The sequence below is a fragment of the Trachurus trachurus genome (genome assembly GCF_905171665.1).
Source record: "Trachurus trachurus genome assembly, chromosome: 17".
NCBI classification, from domain to species: Eukaryota; Metazoa; Chordata; class Actinopteri; order Carangiformes; family Carangidae; genus Trachurus; species Trachurus trachurus.
In genome coordinates, this window is record NC_139900.1 from 22,393,200 (window position 1) to 22,417,405 (window position 24,206).

Here is a 24,206-nt window from a genome sequence, read left to right on the forward strand (position 1 = left end):
AAACTACTTCAGAGTAGAGATTCATTAGAGTTTGTGATAGAATTAGAATTGAAAATCAATTTCTCTTTGGTTGGTTTCACTCACAGCCTTTAAAAAAAAAAAAAAAAATTTTTTTACCAAGAACTGGCACCTTTCTGCACAGTGGGTATTTCCCTGTGACATTTATTCTCCTTTTACTACGAGTTGCTGCGTCGACTTTCCCAGGTGAATGTGGATGTCAAATCCAAGTCCATTACGGTTATTATTTAATCTTTCAGGATTTGGATGTGGTCTCCGTGCTTGTCAAAACTGTTTGCACTCACATTAATCATTTCCCAGTCAGTGACAGTGGACTGTTCTACCCATGAGCCCCTCATGAAGGTGCAGTCACATATACCACTTGTCCATTTACAGGGGCATACAGTGTCTAACACCTTAACGTTTAAGGCTATCAACAGCTGAGTTTGAGCTGGCTGCGGGACCACTGTCATGGGTGCATAGCCCGACACACTGATCAAAGGTGAATGACTGGTTACTGCTAAAAGGGACTGCTGAAAACCTGAGTGAGTAAACCCGTGCTGTCTAGGCTGATAATGGTTGCTTTTTGTCAGGCTAAAATTCTATTAATCCTGCATTAATGGATTATTCTTCACAAAATTAAATAAATAAATCAACAAAGCAAATAATGTGAAAAGTGGTTACACAAAGAAAACCAAAATGTTAAATCCTTATTTATTATGGTCTGGAGAGTTTCTGAAAAGATGAGCTCATGCTGCTGTGCTCAATTTTCACATGAGCAACCAAAAGCAAATACTGTGTATCTCTGTGGCTTTAGTTGATTTTGACTAACCAATTATTAATTTGCCAAAACAATACTGAACACAGTGTTTTCAATAGAACATATAGCATCGAAAAGATTGGCATGTGCCAATTACCTAAATTGCATTTCATGTTGTCTTTTAGCCACTGTGCATGCAGACTTGCCACAATCTGGCTCCACTGCTGCTCTACTTCCTCCTACACACAAACCCCCCCTCGCACACATGTGCAAAAAAAAAAGAGAGAAAAGATTACAGCATTTCAGCAGCCACTTTCTTGATCTGCAGTCCTCCACAGCTGCACCAATGAGGGCGTTTATCTGCACTAACACCAGAGACAGAGAGTCTGAGTTTGAGGGTGTGAGAACACGAGTTGATAAGAAGATTCACATAGATAGATGTCTATTTTGAGCGTTGTTACCTCAACACAACGGTCTACCATGTTTGTTCATAAGTTCCTTCTCACATGGTTATGCTACCATTTTCAAGAAGATGTGCTGCGGTTTCTTGTTCATCGTATCCTTTTGGTTTTATCACATTAAGTAAATGATCAGAGTCTGTCTGTTGAATGGTGCCAGACAGATCATGCCATTTCTATGAACCTATATGAACTGAGCTGCTATTGGGATCATGCACAGAAATGTTTCTGTTTTATCCTAATGGGACCCCCTATTGTTGCCACCTCATTAAGCAGCAGACAGCAACAAGCCTATATGTTTCCCTAAGGCTCCCCTTTGGCCCAACACTCTCACATGATTATTGAGCCCATAATCGTCAAAGCAGTCTTGTGTCTGCAAGCAGCACACAGTCTTCCCCTGTCTCTAACACAAACGAAACACCATTGCCTAGTCTTTGTGTCTTGACGTTAAACATGCTGTCGTGGGCTCTGGAATTGTGTCTTGATTATTTAGCCATTATCAAATGTTATAATAATCACACATACTATTTTTCCTGAAAACCTTTTGTTTTTTCACAAAATACACAATAGTAACCCAATACACAAACATACACAGAGCATTTTTACAGTCATGTAGCTTTTTCTATGATAGTTAATTCCCTTGAATTAAAAAGGAAATGTGTTTAATTATTAACAAAATCCTGTTGTTTTGACAAATGAGCTAATAATTGTGTAAAAGATCCAAATCCCACAAAATACCTTTCACAACAAGTGTCAGTATGCCTGCTGCCTTCTGGTACAAAGGTCATACCAAAATTCTCTTTTTATCTGTTTTGTCCCTCTACATTTGAACCCCAGACATGTTATGAAATGATAGTGGATAGCCAAGTAACAGTATTTTCCTAAAAGGATAGTTTGTTTATTATTAGTTTAAGACTAATAGAACATATAGATTTTGCTGCCCATCTTGATACCAGTTGACAGATGTTTGAATATACAGAACGGTAGTGGGCTGACTTTAATTGAGATAATCTATATCAGCACTTTTTTGCTTTTCAATCCGCTCTGTTATTGGTTAACTAATGTTTGAAGAGAGTACAAAAAGGACAAGGACGAGATCAAACTGTGTCTTTGGTGTTGTGATGTCACTCTCTCTCTCTCTCTCTCTTGAAACCAGTGCTTTATCGCAGCATAGTGTTTGATCATTTCATCATCCACTACTCATACTCTCCATTTGATTCTTTGGATTAGGAGCTTGACAGCAGCTGCCGGAAAGGTATTGTTTCTATTCAAGATTTAAAGAATCATCAGAGTCATAATTTTCTAGCAAAATTATTTTTGTATTTAATTTCTCCACATAGTTTTGCCAATAAAATATGCAACACAACTAAATAAAGCACATCAATATATATGTTAAAGGAAGCTAACTAAAAACCACATCCTTTTGCAGAGCGGTTATACAGATCATCACATGTAATATAGTTTATCTTGAAATACTGTCACCGGCAGTGTTTGTTTGGATATGACATACGCTCAGTGGATTGGTGTGGAGATGCCCTTTGCGGGGTGGTAGCTTTACTATTTCAGGTACAGTACAGTTGCTTCTTGGTGAACTGTTCATGCATTATTTGTCCCACTTTTCAGAGATTTGTGGCAGTTGTTCATTAAGATAGTTCTCCCTCATCCACCTTAATGTTTTTTTGACATCTTGTTTTACATTGTTTATTAGTTAGAACTGTTTATTGCTGGTAGAAACCTTATCATGGCTTGTTTATAGTTGTTTATCTATGATTTGTAAAGTGTTAACAACTCAAATGATTATCTAATTATGAGCCATTTGTAAGAGTAGTCTTTAAACAAAGTGGTGCCAATATTGACTATATATTTGTGTCTTTTTCATAGGGTCTTTATCTATATAGAGATAGAGTATCTGTAGGGTCAAAAAAAAAAAACAGGAATTATTTGTGGCCCAAGGATGAATCAATGAGCATGGCCTTGTGGGGCTTAGAATAAGCTTTGGTCCGCTCCAGAAAGATAGCCTTTGATGCTGTACTCCAGTCATAAAGCCACATGAATGCAACTTGTTTTGTGTCCAGTATTTTACAGTAACTTGTTCAATATACAGGTTATGTGGTTGTTGTTGTTTTTGTTTTGTTTTTTTTCTTACAGTTTTTAATCAAACTATAATTATTACTTTATCTATTTTTAGTATTTTGTTCACTGTAACCTTTGATCTGACAAAACAGACACAGACAGGCTCTCAGACAGACTCTTTGAATGTTTTTAGAAGTGGGAAGAAGGTGAGGATTGAAACTCTCACTTCTACTCATGAAGTGCAGTTATACCCTATTTTACACATTACTCTCCAAAGAAAGACAATTTGTCATATCTTGTCTTGTTGTTGATCAAACTGTCTTTTGAAATGACAAATGTGTATGTATGCACATATTAAACAAACAAGACATCAAGTGTTATTTATTGTGAGCTATAGAGATATCTACGGGCAGATTTTGGTAAACTTTAAAGAGGGTTAGTCTAGCCTTATCCCCATTTCCAGCAGTAATGCCAAGCTAAGGGAACCATCCCCCAGGAAGTAGCTTCACATTTAACAAAGACATGAAAGTGGTGACAATAGTCTCATCGAACTCTCTGTTACAAATTATACGATATCTGCAGATGAACTATTGATTTATAAACAGTTATATTTTCTGATGAAGGGTTAACCAAGGTAAACAGAAATAAAAGCTCATTTCTGAATCTATTTCATCTGCCACGTCATTACTGAATACCCAGGACCTTTGCTCTCTTGTGTTTACTTGAATCCAAAACTTGAATAAGCACATTACAGGTGTTTAATGAAGTCATGCATGAGAGAGAGATAAAACTCAAGTGTGCAAATAGGAGAGAACAGATAATCTATGAGACAGATAAACAGGGAGAGAGGAAAGAATGTAAATGAGACCACTGCCAAATTCTGTTTTTGTAACTGTCAACGGCTGCTTTGCATATCACCACACAAGCCTATGTGACCACTAGTTTTTAGGCATCTTTAGGTATTTTATAAGATACAAATTAGTTAGTCCAAGGTGACATTAAGTCCAGAGAGCAGCACCCATGCAGTATAGTGTTTCAGTGTCTGGTATGAGATCAGTCAATAACCAATGACATTGTAGTGCCAGAGCTGAATGCCATAGACTTTACTTTTTTCAGCTAATAATCACACCCAAACACAGATAACGTAGATATACAAAGTGCAAAGAATATGTTTTAAATATCACAGACAGAGTGTAGTCTCCTCTCCTCCCCTCGCAAAACTCAGGAACAAACATGGGAAACATCAGGAAAACTCAGCAGAAAAAAAAAACGTCGTAGGTCTACTGGGAGCACAAGGACTAATATACATCACAGCTCACAGGTCATGGAAATACAAAGACAGACAATCACAAAAGTGGGAAAAGAATACAAAAAGAAAGTTGTAAGTTGGAGTAAGTTGGAGCTTTAGGTTGAATGTTGATGAACTGGAGATCTGGTTGTGGGTCAGCAAGGATGGAAGATTTGAAACCAGGACTGGAGTCAGCTGGACCACTAACTGTAGATCAGGACCAGGTGTTTGCCAGAGAATGAGGACCTGTATAAGTTTGACTGCCAACTGGTAACAAGGAAGAAGTTTTGACGAAACCACCAACTTGGGGTCAAGATGTTGATCGGCACCCACAGATGTCCTAATCTTTTTCTGTGTCATCATTAAACCCTGTGAAGATGGCCAGGGGAGGTCATGTCCATTTGAAAAAAGTCCATTGAAACATTAAGTTATGGCAAACAGAGAAAAGACTTGTCTGTTGGGTCTGTAGTGGTCAGTTTGTTCTATCAGTAATCAAAGACAATTGAACCCAAATCAGACAATAACAAAATCGTAGGTGCAAAGAGGGACTTTTAATGAATACAAAAGTTCAAGCTGAAGGTGCAGGAACACAAAATTCAGAAATCAAACCAAAGTAATCCAAATGAAATGAAGAGCAGCCATGGAAGCACAAGAAAACATCAGGGAAACTCAACAGACGAACTGACAGTGATGGATGGGAGCAGAGAGACTAAATGCACAGGGCAGAGTGGGATAATAGGAGGGCTGACAGTCACAAAAGTGGGAAAAGGAAACAAAGAGAGTAAGTAAAACAAGCAAGAAACACACATGGTAAGTGATTTCAGTGTAGGAGAGGAAATAAACAACAGTCCTGCAGAGATAAATAGAAGCGGATTATGACGCTTTTCTTTTCTGTTCTTTTTTTTCTACCAATTTTTGTACCAGTTTGTTATTATCATTTTTCCATGTTTCTTCAGTTTGTCTGGTATTCCTAAGTGCCATTCATCAAATCAACAGTCAACATTTAGGGAATATGCATGTTCCTGCCCCTGCAGAAGATCATTACCAACACCAATGTTTTTTTTATGCTAAATGTGAAGGGTTTATTAGCTTAGCTTTAAGATCAGCTACCCTGACTCTGCACCATATCGTGTTTGCATGATCTAGTCCTGACAGTGTATTTGTTTCAATTACTGTTATGTGAAAGAAGCCCAAGCTGTACAATTATTGCAACACTAAAACCCCAACCCTTTAAAGGATTATAACTTTTGTGTGTGATTAGCTCAGGTGCTTAGGTGTTTGTCCACACTTGTGATGAAGAGATGTGCAGTTAATATGGTCATTTAGATATAATCACTCTTGTCTTATCCTGTATGTAAGGGATCTAATATATTTCAATTAGCACATTCATTTCCTGCTGCCTACCCATTACAGCAAAGGGCAGATCATTAAGCTGTGAGCTCATCTATGATTCAGATGATGCAACAATCAATCACTTATTTTGCTGCAGTAAAGCTTAGAATTAATGTAGGAATTTCATGCAGAGATGAATTGATAAAACATGGAAAGTAATTTTACTGATATTGTTAATGATTCAGTGAATGCACTGTAGAGGCAGTGACAAAAAATACACTCGTTAATGGTGCAATCCACTAGATGATTACACAGGAGTTTGCAACACAGTTGAAAGACAGGAACAGAGATTGAGGTCCTTGCAAGAGGGATTTATAGTTCAGGAAATTAGGGGTTAGATGTGACAGTAAACACACATTTTATGATGAAGTTCACAATCTCTGTTGAGCTTCTTCCTAGCTGCTACCTCCCACCATTATCACTTAGGCTATGTAAACTATACAGTGTTATTAAATGACTCAACGTGACTTTTCTGTTTCCATCACCTTCTGCTCTTTTGTACTTTTAAGCCCCTGGAGCGGGCTTAAATGTGAGCTTGTGTGTGGCAGAAAAGATAAAATGTTAATTTTAGTGATGGACCTGATGGTACCACTGCTGATTTGACAATATGCACTGGCTGAAGGATTTCATATTTATTGGAGTGTGTTTTCTGTTATCATGACAGATATGTCACTCAAGACTAAACTGACCTAGTTTGACAATAAGCAGAGTAATGGGGCATGACGAAGGAGAAGCAGGAAAAACGCATTGTGAACTGACTGAATCACATTTTGAGGCAGAGAGGATCAAATTGTTTTGATGTGGCTTTATCTTGGCAGTGAGACGTATATCATGTACAGTGATGCAAGTGAGTTACAATCTGTGGATGTATAAGACAAACAGCTACTTCCCCTTCAGATGCCTGTAAATTTCCTGGCAAACAAATAAATTACAGTGCGCTTCAAAGACAGGGTCAGAAAATGTAAACTGCCACCCGCTTGCATTATTCCCCCTGGCCATTTGTCATTCCATCTTATAAGTGCAATGTAAACAAATGGTCTCTGTGCCAAAGGCCACAAAGTTCTGCCAACTCAGTAGGAGTTCCACTTTCCTCACACCTCTACACTCTGTGTGTGTTTCTGTTTGCTTGTGTATGTATCTTATTCTCCAGCTCCTGGTAATCTCCTGACCCCAGATGGAGAACAGTAGGTGAGCATATTGTATTTCCTGCTTGATTCAATATTAATAGATCGGTTTGCTGCTCTGCCCATCTTTGCAGGGCAAAAGCTGAATACAGCCCGCCCCCCACCCCCATCCCCAGCCACTCTCTCTTACCTTGGCTCCGAGCCCAGCCACTGCTTATGTGGGATACAAGGCCTTGTAAATGTCAGGGCATAAATAAGATGCATGTTCCGAGAGGAAAAGTGAATTAACAGTGTAATCTGTGCAGGTGTGAAGGGTAGTACTATGGATCCGTTACCATATACAGTAACAGTCTGCTGTGAGCAACCATAGGGTAACAGCCTAGCTGGGATTGTGGATGACATACAAAGTCTGCAGGGCCCATGTTTATCAAGCATCTTAGTGGAGCAGAAGTCATTAGCATATTCAAATCACCACCTCTGTTTTCAAACGCATCAAAAACAAAGGTGTCTGTTCACATTAACAGGGAACAACGAGCTGTAGAAACAACTGAATCGGAGCCTGACTGGACATGTGTCCACAGGAACATGAGCTGTCAGCATGTATTTTAAGTCAGGTGGTTTATTGGGGGCCACTTAAAATATTTTTATAGATGGTAGACTGTGGTTTAACTTGCTACAATATAGGCGTTTTGATTATTTTTCCAAAGGAATTCTCTATAGGGTTATCTGGGATCAACAGTGAACCTTCAGTCATACCTAAAATTTCAATTGGGAGTTTTCCCCTCACATTTAAAAAACACATTTTCAATGTCATTTATAATGAAAGTGAATGAAAGAAATGTTTGAACCCATCCTACTTTGAAAATGTGATACTAGCTAGAAACTTAATCCAAACTTTAAATAGGTCACCATCTTTGACTCATCATCACCCTTTTTCATCTTTTTATGCCTCTGAGCCAGCGACAGCTGTGGCTGGAGGCATTATGCTTTCAGGCTTCAGGGCTGTCTGTCCAGACTGCATGTCCCTATCTCATGACTGTGATGTCTCAGTAACGCCTTGAGAGAATTTGGTTGAATTTGGCACAAACATTCACTTTGACTCAAAGATTAAGTGAAATTTGATGGTCAAATAGGCCAAAGGTTTAGGCACGATGTAACTGATATTTAATTGAATAAAATTATTAAGTGATTACTTGATAATAGTCAAAGGGGTGTTGAACTGTGTTGACATAATGTTTCACTTCTTCAATGCTGCAACTCCAGAACTGTCTCCGGAAGTCTCTTTTTTCTTACACTGAAGTGAGTGTACAGCAGTGATTGAAGTTGATCACCAATACTATGACTATGGGTTCTCCTGGAAATTGTAGACAGGTGCATTATCATCTAGGAATGTAGCGTACTTGAGTGACTCATAAAGCAAATGGGCTCACTCCTGTGGGAGTCCTGATAATTGACTTAGGGGATAATAAGAAACATTTCTGTAAGCACTCTATAGACAACAGGCTTTCATACGCGGTCAGCAATACTGAAGGTCTCCTGCATATTGATTTAGGCAAATATTGACACTGGGATACAGTATCTAAACAAAGACAGGAAGGACTGTCTGGACCGTGGTGTTTATCTCAAAGACCTGCTGCCTATAATTCCTCCATACAAACCGGGTTAAACCTAGAAAGAGCTGTTTTATTAATCACACTACCACTTTTTACAGCACTAGAAGCCCATTTATGAATGAGCAGCTAGTGTGATGTTATGTATGAATGTTTGCGTGTTGTTTGCAGGCACAATCGCCTCAAAAATTCGTTCATCCCTCTGTCCATTAAATTTATGGATGAGCAGCTAGTGTGATGGTATGAATGTTTGCGTGTCCACACATCTGCCACTAGTAGCCTACTTTCTGAGGCATATTGCACTTTAATGATTTTACTGTATGTTTTTAGTACTTCCCTGCTGCTTTTCCCTTGTACTGTTTTTGTCTTTGTTGTGACGCAGCACTGCTCTCTGTCCGAGAGAAATTTCTCCTACGGGAGACTAATAAATGATTTTGACTTAGACTTTGACTTGTTAGATCTTTGGATTTCAACAAATGCAAACCACGACGGTGGAATGAAACGTGGCTCTCGCATACATTCAATCGCCAAATAGTGCTGCCCAAGCACATACCACTGTAGTGTGTGTGTGTGTGTGTGTGTGTGTGTGTGTGTGTGTGTGTGTGGCGAGGGGGGGGGGAGCCAGTTCAACAAGCCATATAGTAGCCTACTACATTATGATCTCTGTTATTGGTGCTGAGCAAGGACTGCTACGACTCGGTGTCGGGGTGGTGGAGGTGGTGGTGGTGGTGGTGGGGGGCTCGATGTGTCTGTTGGCTATAAATACAAAAACAGTTACAATGGGATGTTAACAGCTGACGGGCAGACAGCAACACCACGTGAGGAATCAGATGAAAAGGTGCATTCATTTTTGCGCTGCTAAAACAGGAGGGGGCATCGTAATTCACAGAGATACCCCATGTGACTGTCGGTGGCAGAGACTGTGTTGCTGTAGAAGACCAAGCGAGCAATCTGGTGCTGCTGCTGCTGCTGCTGGGGGTGATGATAATGATGGTGTTGATGGAGGGGGTGTCTTCCTTCTGCTGCTCTTGATGTGAGCTGGAGCTGTTGAGACGGTGGAGGAAACACGCAGTCGGACTGGTGGTCTTGTTCTCACAGACCCGGGGTGCTTAGACGGATTTCATCAAGATGGCTTGGAGAGAGGGAAGCACACGGTGGTTTTGGATGGACCATCCCGTTATTTAAACTAAGCCTGGTATTGTTTCTGGCCAAAGGACTCAAGTGGGAAGAAAAGGTAACGACCACAGTTATTGGAGATGAAACCCCTTGCTACGTCGTGTTAGAGGTTTTGTGGTTGTGTGTGTGTGTTTTTTTTTTCTTTTTTGGCGAATCGTAGGTCTACGGTTCCCCCAACATCAGTCGGATTTACCTCAGTATTGTTCTCTGCTCAGACTTCACTGTCCTCACTGTTGTTACATACCTTTATTTGCCCTAACTACATGTGTGCACAGCTTTGGACGCTTATTGCGCTCGCAGTGGTACCGAAGCCCACGTCTGGCTTCACAGAATTTTTCCGAACCAGTGCCGTGTTGCTCCGGAGCTGCAGGCCTGCCGACGGCGATCAGGAAAAAAACTCCAGTGTGCCAACGTAGCGTTGTTAGCATAGCGACGGGCTAGTCCGAGCTAACGGTAACGGTAACGTTACATTCTCTGCCGTTTCACCGACACTGCTTCTTCAAACGGCTCCTGCGGCCGTTAGCCCTGTTCGCTGGGTCGTTTCCAAAATAAACACAGCGTTTAAAGTGAGACGAAGCCCAAGTTATCATGAAATGGCCATTGTAAGTTATGTGGACACACTGAGGCAGAGTTCAATCACAGGACTACAAAAGTTCCGTTATGTTTGTTTTGCTAACTAGGTGCTGAACTTTATTTGCAGCGAACAGGGCCAAACGGCTCACCAGGTAAACCCCATGACGTATTAGTGAAAATCTTTCGACATAGGTTGAAATAACTTAGCCTACTAAAGGTTGAGGAAAATGAGTAATGGTGAGGTGACGCTTTCTGTTGATGCCCTAAAACGTACCGTTTAGGGTTAACATGTTTCTGTTTTCTGTTTTGTCTCATTTATGCCATTAACGTAGATTCCTAATTCCCATTTGGTTATTATATGCACAGTCACATGTCACATGTCTAAAAGTGCTACGTGTAAACTATGAGCATTCAGCGTGTTTTGACTGGACCCCCAAGTGAGTTACTGTTTCAAGGTCCTGAGTGATCAATCTAACCTGACTAATTGAAGTATGACCTATGTGCAGTTATTATTTAACCTGAAGCATCACTGGTTAACACGTTGGATTTGATGTTATGTACTGTATGTCAACAAGTTGCAGTAAGAGGGATTACACAGTCTCAACACATTGTGTGTATGTGTGTGTTAAACAAAATCAGTCTATGAAGTTAATATGTTTATGGATACATGTTTGGAAGATGTAGCCTATTAGCCCTCAGCATACAACATAGATGCCCAGGATGAAATTTCATACATGTCAAAAACAGAGAAGTGCTGCTCACTGCATAGCTATGTTTTGTTCCAACAGGTCCCATTTTTAATTTTTAATGAAAGCTGATTATGAAAAGAAAAGAAAAGAAAAGAAAAAAGAATTGAGTATTTTTGTACCTGAAAACAACTACAACTTGCTCTTTAGTCATCATTTTATTTTTATTGTTGCAGTAAGGGTTGTGACATACTGTAATCTGCTGAGACACAATTTGAATAATGGCTCTTACTATATGTTATTCCAGCATTAGTTTTGTATTTTTGCTGCTGATGGATGATGTATTTGAGGTTGTATTAATCCAGCGTCCCTCTCCCCTCTTGTGATACGTCAGGTGATGACCTGGATGGTGCCATGTGAATGACTGAAGACCATGAAGCCCGCACACAAGCTGCTGCTGTTCGTCCTGTGCCTGGTCTTGGGTTTTATTTGCTACTCGTACGGGAAGCTACATCTACAAGTATGGGGCCAGAAGCCTCGTAAGTGACATCTCCAGTTTGATATCATTTATTCATAACCTGATCAATCATCCATCTGTTTTTATTGAGCCAGTCTGTGAGGCATCTGTGTCTGTTTTTCTGTTCGCCTCTGTGTGCTGACTGCCAGCTACTTGTGCGTTTATTCAGTGTTTGTTTGTTTTTTCAATTTTGTTTTATAGTCTCTGCTGAACCTTTATCAGATATCAAGCTGTGTGTTGATGTCGCAAAACCTGCCTGTGCTGTATTAAATGAGTTTTTCTTCCACTTAACAGACCACCGGATGTTGTTGGGAGAGTATAATTAGATTTTTTTGTCCACTCAACATTAGTTCCTCCATCTCTGCTACGTCCAATTAGCGGGTGCACCCATGTAGGTCATCTCACAGATCACTGACATCTCATTTGCATTTGTTGACAGGACATGGTATTTTCAGATTTCCACACTTGGATGATGAAAAAGTAACAGACAAAACTTGAAATGTGGCTTTGTAATGCCCTGTCTTCCGCTATCCACATACAGTATGGTATGTTTGGATGTAGTTCATGACGCGTTGTCTCGAGTAAATATGATTGAGTAAAGTTGATTACCGGTATACTCAGTTTTTTAGTTCAAATAAAAGATTACCGCCCTGGCTTTGTTCTGTAGCTGTAGCTCTATAGGAAATACTTCTCAAACATGTAGATGGAATCAGTATATTCAAGCTGGTGATTTTTTTTTTTTTGTCCTTTTTTGGGGGAGGGGGGTTATAGCACTGTGTGAGCACCCTGAAATGGCTAATGAAATCCAGCAGAGGGGGCTAGAAGATTTCTCTTAAAAATGTTTAAAAAAAATGATCTGCCTATGCGACCTACAACACACATTTTATGGGGAAACATTCTCAAGAAAAGGCATTTGGCACAGAAAGCAAAAACCTAACTGTTTTGAAACAGATTGAGAGTCTGCTTGAGGGACGACGGGCTGTCGAAAGTGTTAAGCTGGGGGAACAATATATATATCCCGTGTGTTGTGTCCTTGAAATCCTCACTCTGGCTATGAGGCACATTTTTACAGTGGAATGGGTTATGGATTTTTTTTTGTCTTCTACCTCAAGACCTAACCAGTTTAGATTAGTTTTATTCTGAAAAGGTTTTTTTTTCTTTTGGCTGGTAAAATGAGGATTCCTGATGAGGATGACCTGTTCATGCTCTGGTATGGGTCCACCAATTCACACCACTCTTTCCTCAGTGCTAAGTATCAGCAGCTGGTTTTGGCTTTTGCTGTTGTTATCAGGAATATTTGTCGTAAAATCCATTCAGACTTTGACCTCTCTCCTGAAATGTTCAACATTTTCCTGCAAAAAAAACACAACAACGTTTGTGACTCAGGATCTCTGTGAGAGAATTGAGAATGCTCTTGTTTCTTGGTGTCTCATCACTGTTGGTCATCATTGCTCTCACTGTGAGGAGATAAAGGTCTTCAGATTTCCACTGTCTCATTTGCCAGGAGTACAAGGATTGATTTTCAATCTGTACGTATTTTGTTACATTTGAAGAAGGAGCTCTACCATAAAACCTGTGTAAAAGCTAAAAGACATAAAGGAATTAACCACTGCCTTAAAGCGCCATCAGGCCTGCATAGAATCAGATTTAACTCTACTGTTTACTTTCAGATCCCCCCTGCTCTACTACCTAATTCCCAACCTCCATCTAGATAATTATATCATACATGTTATTTATATTTAACCCACTCATGCCTGTTCTTGGTCTCATGGACATTGTCTTGTCCAGTGCATAAATCTTGGTCGGATTTAGCATGTGGAACGGGTTGTACAGATGCAGCTTGACCTTTCTCTGCCCTTTTACAATATGTGATCTATTGCTGCACTTTTTGCGATTAGTCGAAATGCAAGTTCATATCTACCCTATAGATTCTATGGTCGATATAAAGTCCACGAGGCCTTTAACCTCCTCCTATAACTGGGTTTGCGAAACTAAACTAAACTAAACTGCTAAAAATGAAAAAAAGATTGTGTGCATGATAGAGCTGCTGATCTTCTCTGTGGTCCGTAACTCAAGGGTGTACAATAACAATGGCTATTGTTAGGAAATAGAGAAGTAAAATGCTTTCAACCCTGTACTCACCTGCACTGGATCGAAATGATACGTAATCAGTTTATTTTAATAACTGCATGATACCCTTTGATGTGAAGTGAGGCAAAAGAATGTGGCTTATTTTCTCCCAGCGCACGGTTCAGCAGTACAAAACGGAGAGGAGCTTTGATTGCAGTGAGAAATATTGGCTTTCTGCAGTACTGTGGTGCCAGATGTTTGGCTTAAAGAGGGTCAAAGGGGCAAGATGAGCATGTGGACAGTCTCTCCTGCAACCCCCCCCCCCACCCCCCTCCCTGTCTCGCTGAGAGGATCAAATCTGGATAATCTCTCTTCCTCATTCTTGATTTATAGTGCTAAAGACTAGGTCACTGCTGCGGGAACAAATGCAGCATATCATGCTTATACCCTGCTCATTATGTACATAAGTATCAGTACATATGTGCCTTTTTTCTACCAAGTTGTATAGCACCAGTGTGTGCTTATTTGTTGGGCTCTTTGTTTCTGTCTGCTTACAGAAGAAAACACAGGCTTGGGGAAGCACTAGGATTTTACTGAAGGATGACTCGCATCAGAACCAGAGCCTTTCTGATCTTGTCATAGTGCCCTGATAAGCTTCCCTCCTGTAGAAAGTGCAGTACTTATAACAGTGGGCTGTGACAGGAGCTGGGTTTAACCAGCTATGTGGAGGTCTACCAGATGGTCACCACATCCAAAAAACGTTTGGACCTAGTCCTGCTCGATTAATCTGGACTTTTTTTAAATAGCATCTGCAGTCATTGATAAGATCAGTGCTGAATTCTGTTACTGCTTTGACTGTTTGAAAATTTCTTTATTGTTTTTTTTTTTGGGGGGGGGGGGTTCAATCAATGGTCCGCAGCAGCCTTTCCTGTGGTCATTTGTTTTACACTCTCTTTCGCTCTGCTTTGCTATTGTACGCAACAGTATCAATTTCAGAGCAGGTTCAAGTGACCATTGTCATTTCTTTGTCAGCTGTGGTGGTCGGTTCACAGAAACCCAGGTCAGCTTTGCCTGTGTGCTTTCAACAACCCTGTCTTCCTTTGTCCACATAATTCAATTAGCCTTTAAATGTCCAGTGTGTAAAATGAGGGGGGGGGGGAGACCGTGACATCTGACGTTCATAGATTGCAGCGCTCGTTCGCACTCACCCCTCCCATCGGTAAAGTGACGGTGGCCTCCGAGGACAGGATACCGCGGGTCAAACGACTCAGCAAGCGACGCGGGTTAAAATCGCCTTTAATTGACTCGGCTCCGATCGGCTTGCAGTGGGAACGCCAGACCCGGGTCAACCCGCTAATTTACGTGATGACGCTGAGCGTTACGTGACGCCACGTCGTCGTGCCGGTCGCATCTCATATCACTTACCAAAACAAAGCTCTGCTCTCATTCGAGACTGGGATCAAAAGATCAAACAACACTGACCAAAAACGATTGAAAAAAAGAAAAGAAGCGACAGTCTGTTTAACTGACGTGTTGTGCCACGGACGTCCGTCATCCGGCCGGGGGGGGGGGCCAGACTCGACTCATTTTGGTCAATGGGAAAGGGGCCAAATGTTGATTGTTAGCGGGTCGACCCGCGTTTAAAAAACCTGCGTCGACCCGCTAATTTTAGTGGGAAAACGGCTATAGAGGATCCGGTTGGTGATCGCAAGCCTAGTCACAGACACTCAATAGAGCACTTTGAATCTTACCAGTTAACGGCACTCGCGAAATGCACTCTCTGGCTGGCTGGAATCCGTTCAGGCTGCCGTACCAATGTGGCGGCACAAGATGGCGACACTCTCTAAAGCAAGACCCTTGCTGTATAAAAGAATAATTATAAGGCTACGAAAACCAAACAAATTTTATTTTATAGCGATTATACATATTCATGGGTAGTATATTCAGATTTTGCCAATAAACCTTGCCAAATATTACACACTGGACCTTTAAGTTGTACTCATTGTCACTGCTGTCTCAGTTAACAACATTAAGAACTGCTGTGGCTACCTGCCACCTGTTTCTCCAGCAGCTTTTTTGTTTTCAGTCTAATTAAATTCTAAAACCACAACTGAAGCCTCATCAGTCATGATCAAATAAATTCACAAAGTCTGCTGTTTCGCTGTATTAAAGTGAGAACATAGCTGTACAAGTAATGAATTGATCAGGAGCTGTCTTCAAGCTGTCATTCTGTCACCTTCAGCGCTCTCTTTAATTACCAGTTGTGAGTGCCAAAATATCACATAACAATGCAGCCATTGTCATTGATCTGTAGTCATGTTGTGAGCGGGTGAGAATGTGGGACGAAAAGTCTCTTGCTCTTTGTTCTGCATTTTTTTGAACATCTTATTCCTTTTGTTTGCCAGGTGCCACAGGGACACCACACGTCTGGGTGTTAAATCACACTTCAGATTAACACCTGAAGAGTAAGAAAAGAACATGAGCCACCACCCAAGTGGCTCATTTTTTCGTGACTATTTGTAGTAGCCTATAGGACAGAACTTTTAACCCCTTAAATTTCACTTGTATACAACCCTTGTCAAATAAAACATAGTACTGTAGCTCATGATGAATAGACTTATTTCTTGTCATTTTTCAAAATAGATTTTTAGGAATATTTTTTGATAGTTTGTTCACAAGCCTATAACTGTGATCCTTCAAAATGGGATTCTCCTTCCCCCTGTTGTTTTCGGTGCTTCTTTAGCAATGTGGTCAACGGCTGCTTAAAGAGCATGCTCTCAATATTCAGGACTCCAGCTTGGTTTTCAACACGGGGAGTCTCAGAGCCGTAGTGTTATGCTTTTACAGGATCAACAAAAGTAGTTTGAGGTTTACTAATTGGGATTCATGCTCTGCCACCAGTAGCCCTGACGTGGATAGACTGTGTGGCACTTGCAGAAAGCAGACCATGACAAAAGTAGACAAGACAGTTTTTTTTTTTGGTGTAATTTCCATTTATGTTGTCTTTTTGTTAAAAGAAGAACCCTTTGTTCCTTCACTGTTTTTAAGAGGATTTTGTGGTTTTGTTGAGCTTTTTCATCAACAGCTGTCTGCTGGTTATTTTTTATAAAAGCAAGAGGCTTTCTTTGTGAAAACAAGTAATGATTTAACAAACAGGGGAAGCAGAAAGCTGTAATGTGCAGTAGCTGACAAAAGCCCTTAAGCATGTTCAGAGAGGATATATATTGGTAATTTTGGTTTGCTGTTGTCTTTGCCTATTATTTGTTTGCATTTGTACTTGTGCGCAGCCACTGTCTGTGTTTTTGTTGAAACTGATTTTGATTGATTTATTTTCTTATATATTCTGAGAAATTTTGGACTTGTGTAATAGTTTTATCATTTCATAGTTGCCTCCACAGTTCTACAGTGATAATGGTCTTACTTCAGTGTCTTAACCCCCTTTTTTACAGAGAGTGATGCAGCAGAGACAACTGTAGTCCTGACTAAAGGGGCTGAAGTGAAAAGAATGACAGGTAGAGGCAATGGGACTCTGCCTTTATACTGGGTGACTGTGGAGTGGGTGACGTTAAACTGGGCTGTAGAGGTTTTTTTTCCTTCTTTTTTTAAGAAAAATTCATGGAATATAAATGTCTGCTAACTCAACAATGCAAGCTTTCCATTTTTACCACTTTGACCCATCTATCCACATGTGTTGTTATCACAAATGTTTGTACTCATTCACACATTCAGTCCTCATCGGTAACATGGTCTACCACTATAATAATGGCAAAAATGCATTGAGGGTTTTCTGCAGTTAATTTTCCACTTCATTGGGCTATTCATCTTTGAATAATGACTGAAACGTGGAATCATAATTCAACCTTCTGGGATTAAAGCTACTAACCTCCCCTCGTCCTCTGCCTCCTTTCCTCTTCTGCTTTATTTAAGTCCAATTCTGCAATGAACAAACTGACCTCAAACGGTGCTAACTGGCCCTTTTGTGTTTCAGAGGTGGAACCAGACATCAGCGTGGGACGAATAGTAGGCTCAGGTACATCTGAAGCCCCACCAACCTAACCCGACCTCAGCCTTGGCCCGGTTCAACCCGGCATTAACATGCATCTCTGGTGATCCGATCTCAAGTATATCAGTTGACACCTGGCATTTGAATGCATCTCGAGTGACCACTTGATATCAATATCCCGAACATGTACATCATTTGCATTCCAAGGATCAAGTACGTTGTTCTTGGGAGGAAGTAAATGCAGTTCTTGTGCCTGGTCAGACAGAACTTAGATCAGAAGAAGTACAAACTGTCTGTTCCTTGGTGTATTCCAGGCAAACCACATCACCAACAATGTTTGATGCACATTTAATTTATCTGAATCTGATATTTAGAGTTTGTGGACGAAATCAAATTCCAAGATTTGATCAATTATGAATGAGTATTTCTGTACTTCTGCTTACAAAGACAACATCAGTCTGTCAGTGTGGCCAAAGACACACTTGTATAGATGCTGCTAAAAGTGATCAGATTTCAATGAGTCCTCGGTGCAGCCTAGGTGCAGCCACACCTTAACTCATCCAAGATGCATGTTAATGCCAAATATGATCCGATCCTTTGCTGTCACTCTGCCATTTAAAAGAAAATTACAGAAGCTTTCAAAACCCTGCAATACAGAAGCAGAATTTGTAATGGGAACAAAAAAATTTATCAACCAGATCTTTTACTAACAGGGAGAATTGCCCAAGTAAATTGAAGTAGTTTCAGTTATAAAACTGTGAAACTCACAGATAATGATATGTGTGAAGAGTTTGAAGTTCTGCACAACCATCAGCTTCTCATGCAGCTGTAGTGTGATACAACACTGCCCTCTGTTGGTGTGGGTTGATAGCAAATGGTTATCAAGTGTAGCAATCTGTAAGAGCCCGGGTGCATAACGCTTGAAGGGTTAGGGAAACCAACATTTTTCTTACTGGTGGACCCTAGCCCCTTTAATTTCTCCAATGCTTTTTCCTTTGAGTCGTCCCTCTGGCTGCCTTATGCTTCTCAACAGAAACATAATGCACACACATTCGCGCGCACACACTCATTTTGGCTGTTATTGCAAAGTCGTCATCCTCCAGGGCAGTGCTTGGACCCCTCTTTAACCAGCCGTCATGCATTCTCATCTTTCTCCTCCAGCTTATCTTTGAAGACAAGATCTGCAACCACAGGAGTAATGCTGTGCTTTTCTTACTTTTTAACTAATGGTCATGTTAATCCGAGTCATACTAAGCAGTTTACAGATAAAAGTTAATGCAGAATGTTGAGTGTTTTCATGGGGTCTGTGTGCATTGTTATAAAATGAGACTGCAGTAGATGCTTAAATGACATATTCCAATATAAAGTTCTCATTTCACCATAAATATTTCTCCTAATTTTCTGTGCTTCTTTGTCTTCTATTTCAACGCTTCAACAGGCACCTATTGGCTGCCTCTTTGGTTGTCCATAGGTGATCTCTTAACTTCTTTTCTAACTTTTTTTTTTTTTTTTTAACTCAACAGATTGTTTTGGCTGGCTTCTCCCTAACCTTGCTTGTCTTTTTTGTCACAAGTTCTAATGCTTTTGCTTTTACATTTGCCATTTTGGTTTTCCTGTGAAAGATGTACCAATTTGTTAACTACAGCTAATGAGCTGATAGTTGAAATTACGTAGACTGGATGAGCCGTGCTCATGATCCAGTTCTATCAAGTTTCCATCCCAAATATGCCGTTTTCTTTTATCAACATCCTTTGTATACTATATATATGTGTAGTAACAGTTCATTTCTCTCTGTTTTTCTTTTCCAGTGTATGATAAGCAGGGCTTTCTGCTGCAGTTGGACACAAAACTGTGAGTAGATCCCCTTATAGTAAACACCAAGTCATTTAATTTAGCACATTTAGCAATTTTCCGTCATGTACGGGCCGGCATATTCCTAAGTTGTTATAATTAGACAAGCTGAGTTTCCCTGTCAGACTTGAACTCCCATTTATTTAGATGTGTTTTACAGCTTGTTTCATTAAATACTTAGTCTTACATTTTGGTTGATCCATGGTAAAATGGGAAAATGTAAACCTTCAGCCAATTCATCTCACTTATTTTTTTTTTTAAATAAACACACAGCATCTCATTTGAGTCCTAACCAAAACCCGGTGACAAATACACACGTTTGATTAGTGGCCAGGGTAATACATTTAGAAGTTGGTGTGAATTCAGATGTAGTGAGTTTTTTTTCCCAGTTCGCTCTAAGAGCGGCTGTGCTTTTTCAGGGTGAGAACATGCTACCTTGAGTCATTATGCAGCTGTCATTGTGTCAGCGTGTCCGTTGATATGTGTATAATTCCCTGAATTGGTTTGACACTCTTGCTCTAAACTGCACTGATAAGACCCTTTCTCTGCCCCCCATCCTCCACTATTACCATGTAGACCATAATCATATGCTGCCATCATCACCCTGGCTCTCACAGGGCATGTCTGTCCACACTCTGCACACACACTGTAAGCACTATGTCAGCACACACTTTAAGGTGGTTTTCACATGGGTTGAGTTTGTCTAATACGGCTCCTTACTTTATAGCGACAGTGTCATTAATTACACCGGTATAGCACATGCATACAATAGTGCAATTCATCTTAAAGCCAGTAATTACTTTTCTGACTGGTTATTTATTCCCACATAGATTTCTTTCTCACCAAATCACTTGGTGAACGACATTCTAGTGGGACTGAAATGTATTACAGAGAAGAGTTTCCAGTTGTGCAGTCGTAGGCCTCAGTCAAGCCTCTTCTCCTGATTTTGGGCCTCACATAGTGCTAAGACACGGGCCTCTCTCCCATCTCCTTGTTTATTTGAACTAGATTCATGGCATTCATCAGGTTATTAATGATTGTGCTAGTATTCGGGAGGTTCTAGTTTTAGCACCGCCAGTGTGATTATTTGAACAAGGCCTCTTTGCTTTGTCTCGCCACACACACAGGTGATATTCTGAGCTGTTGCTGAGGTCTCCCAACTTCCTAAGCAACCCGTTTCCCTATCTCTCAAGCAGATTGTTTGACAAGCTCAGCTTTGAGGCTGCGAAATGTGTCAGTGTAATTGATATTTGCTTATCATGATGTGTCTGATTAATCCCTCTCTTTCTGTTCTGTTAATGTATAGTCCACTGGAGTTGGCATACAAGTATGGCAACCTCAGCGAAGGAGTGTGCAAGCCAGGATATGCAGCAGCCAAGATGACAACCATCTATCCTAAGTGAGGAGGATTGCCTTTTCTTAAACACGTAATTTCAGATAAACGCGGTGGAAATGCGTCGGTGTGCTCGAGTGTGCTTAATCTAAACTTGGAGGCAGACTCTTTTTTAAACCTTAATAACTTCACATACACAATCAGCAGCTTCGGAAACAAATCATGTTAATTGGCCGTCAGCACAAGAAAAGTCTAAACTTTTACTCGAGCATACCAAGATGCATGATGTCACTCCAACTTGGCCTTAAGGGGTTTGACTCAGAAACAGAGAAGCCGCCACATTCCTATACAATCTCCCCCACTTTCAATCATGTGTCTATCATCTTCTCCCCCGCCACAAAAACTTGACTGTGTCCTTGTGATCCCCCCCGTCGCACAAAAGAACCTTTGTCACCCGAGTACAAGGTCTCCCATCTCTGCCCCACCAAATCCTAGAGCCTTAGAGGCGTCCTCTATGAACTACACTTCCTGTCCTGACTCACCATGGACGTCCTGGTGCCCAGCCCACGCTGTCCACACGATCTTCCACGGCCTTCTCTGATGGCTGCTTTGATTTTTTCCTCTGAGCCTCAATGTGCTGCCTCAGTTCAGTCTATAGGACATTGTAACATTAGCATTCTTGGAGCTAAGCTAATAGTGGCCCAATTTTCCACATTGCTGAATGATAGCCAATGGCGCTTGAATGCAATTATTGACTCGGTTTTGGGACGAGTATTGAACCCGATTTATCTGATGCCTGAAGATGCGGAGACGAGGAAAACGTCAAACAAATTCAAATACACAAGGAAACATTTTAACTTTGATATACTGAATCATTTGACTGTGTGCGTTTCTACACACAAACGTCATCATCGGCATCATGTTGGCTGTAAATTGCAGCGCTGTTTAACAAGACATACCAAGTAGTTTTGTGCAACTGCCCTCTGCCTCTCTGAGTGGCTACGTGTTAACAATGTCCTCCCTCATAATGACTTCCTCTAATCAGCCGCACGTGTCGGATCAAAGTTCTGTGCGCACAGAACCCCCGCTGGGAGTCCTGTGATTACTACCACCTTCATCCCAGTCACACACAGGTCAATGAGCACAATTAAGGCTGAGCTTTGTGTAAGTTTGTACACATGTATGTGTTTGTATGCATCAGTGTATGGATGTATGTACACAGTGGTGCTGTGTGCCGTGCGTTTGTGATTAATTGTTTCCTATGAGAAAAGGGAGTCAACCAATTAACATCTTGTTTTTCTTTATCTCAGCCTGCTTTGTTTGTTTACCGGGCATTAAAACAAATCAATTTAAATGTTCCTGTTAGCATTTTGTCTAAATAGGAGTGGCCTACAGTTCAGCTGTTAGAGAAAACCTACTTAACCTCTGGCAGTGAGGTCCTGTGTCTCTCCCTCTAATCATCTCCTGCTTCCTCCGTGTTTGTCTTCTCTGAAGCCCCTTGCCCTTGCAGAATCCAATTCATTTTCCACACCTCCCCTCCCCTCCCCTCTGCTTTACCCAAAACTGTTTGCATTGGAGCCCTAAATCAAGTGTTGGCAGTGAACTTGAAGCAGCACGGTTATGAAAATATTGCCAGTGAGAGATGGAACCAGCAAAGGAAGCAAGCACAATGCGTCCCTGCCCGTTGGCTGTTTTGGGAAGCCTCACTTTTAATTTAACAACAAGCAGCCCCCCTGTCTCTCTGCTTTGTCAGGATGTCAGTGACTGACTGTCGGTCAGGGTTCAGCGACTCGCAGTGATCCCGTGTTATTTATAGCCCCCTCTGGCCTCAAAAGTCTTGGGTTTAATGAATCTCCATTTGTTTTGGCAGGACAGAAGTCTGTGAGCGTGTGTGCCCCTGTCAGGTGATGTGAGAAGGCGAGAGAGCCATACATAATGCCCTCTCCTCTTGAGTCTCCCATCTCATGCTTTAAAGCTGGAGGATAATGAGGGTATCAAAGACCGATTAGGGTGCTTAGAAGAGTTGAAGCTATCCGGAAGGCCTCCCAATAATGTCAGCCATGTTTGGTCATTGTGCCTCGGAGCTCCACATATTTCTTGTGAACCCACACCAGTGTTATGGTAACAAACCATTCCAGCCTCCTGCTCAGAAAACACCAGAGTGTGATTGTAGTTGTGTGTCTTCTCTCGATTCCAAACTTTAAAATGCCTTTTCTAGTTAGTGTAGTCTGCCAGCTGTTGGACCCATAATTTATGATGGTGAGAGAAGAGAAGCATGTGTGTGTGTGTGTGTGTGTGTGTGTGTGTGTAGGGCAAGCCAACCATCAGCCTCCCGGCAAGATGCAGGAATTATGTTGCCGGTGGTCTGGCTCCAGTTAATGAGACAGTACAACAATCCCTGTAACTGTCTTCTGTCATAAACAAAATAATGCGCGCCAGCTCTCTAGATCACTTCACGGCGCCCAGCGTTGACTTTCCTGTCCTGAATGATTATTCCAGTCCAACATTTAGAGAAGCTGGAGAAATATGTCCAGGATGATCCATGCATGTTAACGCCAGAAAAGAGACGGCTCTCTCCTCTCGTGTCCCCCCCCCCCGAGCTTGACAGCGGGTCATAAAAACACACATCCATCCTGAAGCCACACTCGCACAAGTGGCACGTAGCCCAGCACTCGCAGGTCGCAGGCGTGACTAAGAGGAAATGGCTTCTTTTGATTTTAGTGCTGCAATTAATCAAAGAGGGACCCACACACACGCTTCTACATACACACACAGGATAAGGAAGAGGCGATGCTGAAAGTAGCAGTTCATGGGGCAATAAAAACACTGGTCACACACAGGCGTATTTTTGAATATCAGATTCTGTTTGTTTTTTAATGGGGCACGATGACTGGCTTCTCGCTTGAGTTGTTGAAACTGTGTGCTCTCTGTCATGAGAAAACACAGACATCTCATATGTTAGAGTCAAGTCTCTGAGAAGTTTCTTGTTAGAGAACAACTTCCTCCACTCTAATTCAGTTTGTACAAACACTGCTGCCCCAGATCATTCGAGGAAAAGCATTCTGGCACGAGCACGTTGTCTCGGCAGATTTATCAAAACTGTGTGTCTGATGTGATTTAGACTTGGGTGGAGAGGTTATGTTGATGGGTTACGCACTGCAGCTGCCTTCTGTCTCTCCCCATGCCTCTTTGCATTAGCTTACCGGTATATTATTTACTTAGTATTAAGCCATGTTGCTAATGTGTGTGCTTGTTTTGAGAAGCTTCAGCAGGGCACGGGAGGTAGGGATGCTAT

General features: G+C 41.2%; 1 protein-coding gene across 4 annotated transcripts in view; it reads left to right on the plus strand.

Moving 5' to 3' along the window:
- The first annotated feature begins 388 nt into the window (after positions 1 to 388).
- st3gal3b (ST3 beta-galactoside alpha-2,3-sialyltransferase 3b) overlaps positions 389 to 24,206 on the plus strand; it is a 50,820-nt gene continuing 27,002 nt past the window's right edge. The window contains exons 1-6 of one of the 4 annotated variants that reach the window (XM_083991723.1): positions 389 to 542; positions 11,532 to 11,676; positions 17,174 to 17,236; positions 17,713 to 17,754; positions 19,536 to 19,578; positions 20,885 to 20,977. In XM_083991723.1, the coding sequence (XP_083847849.1) occupies positions 11,571 to 11,676; positions 17,174 to 17,236; positions 17,713 to 17,754; positions 19,536 to 19,578; positions 20,885 to 20,977 (347 nt within the window). In that variant the 5' untranslated portion in view covers positions 389 to 542; positions 11,532 to 11,570. Of the gene's footprint in view, positions 543 to 2,343; positions 2,471 to 9,514; positions 9,937 to 11,531; positions 11,677 to 17,173; positions 17,237 to 17,712; positions 17,755 to 19,535; positions 19,579 to 20,884; positions 20,978 to 24,206 lie in introns of those variants that run through there. The other 3 variants (XM_083991722.1, XM_083991724.1, XM_083991725.1) reach the window with 3 other exon arrangements.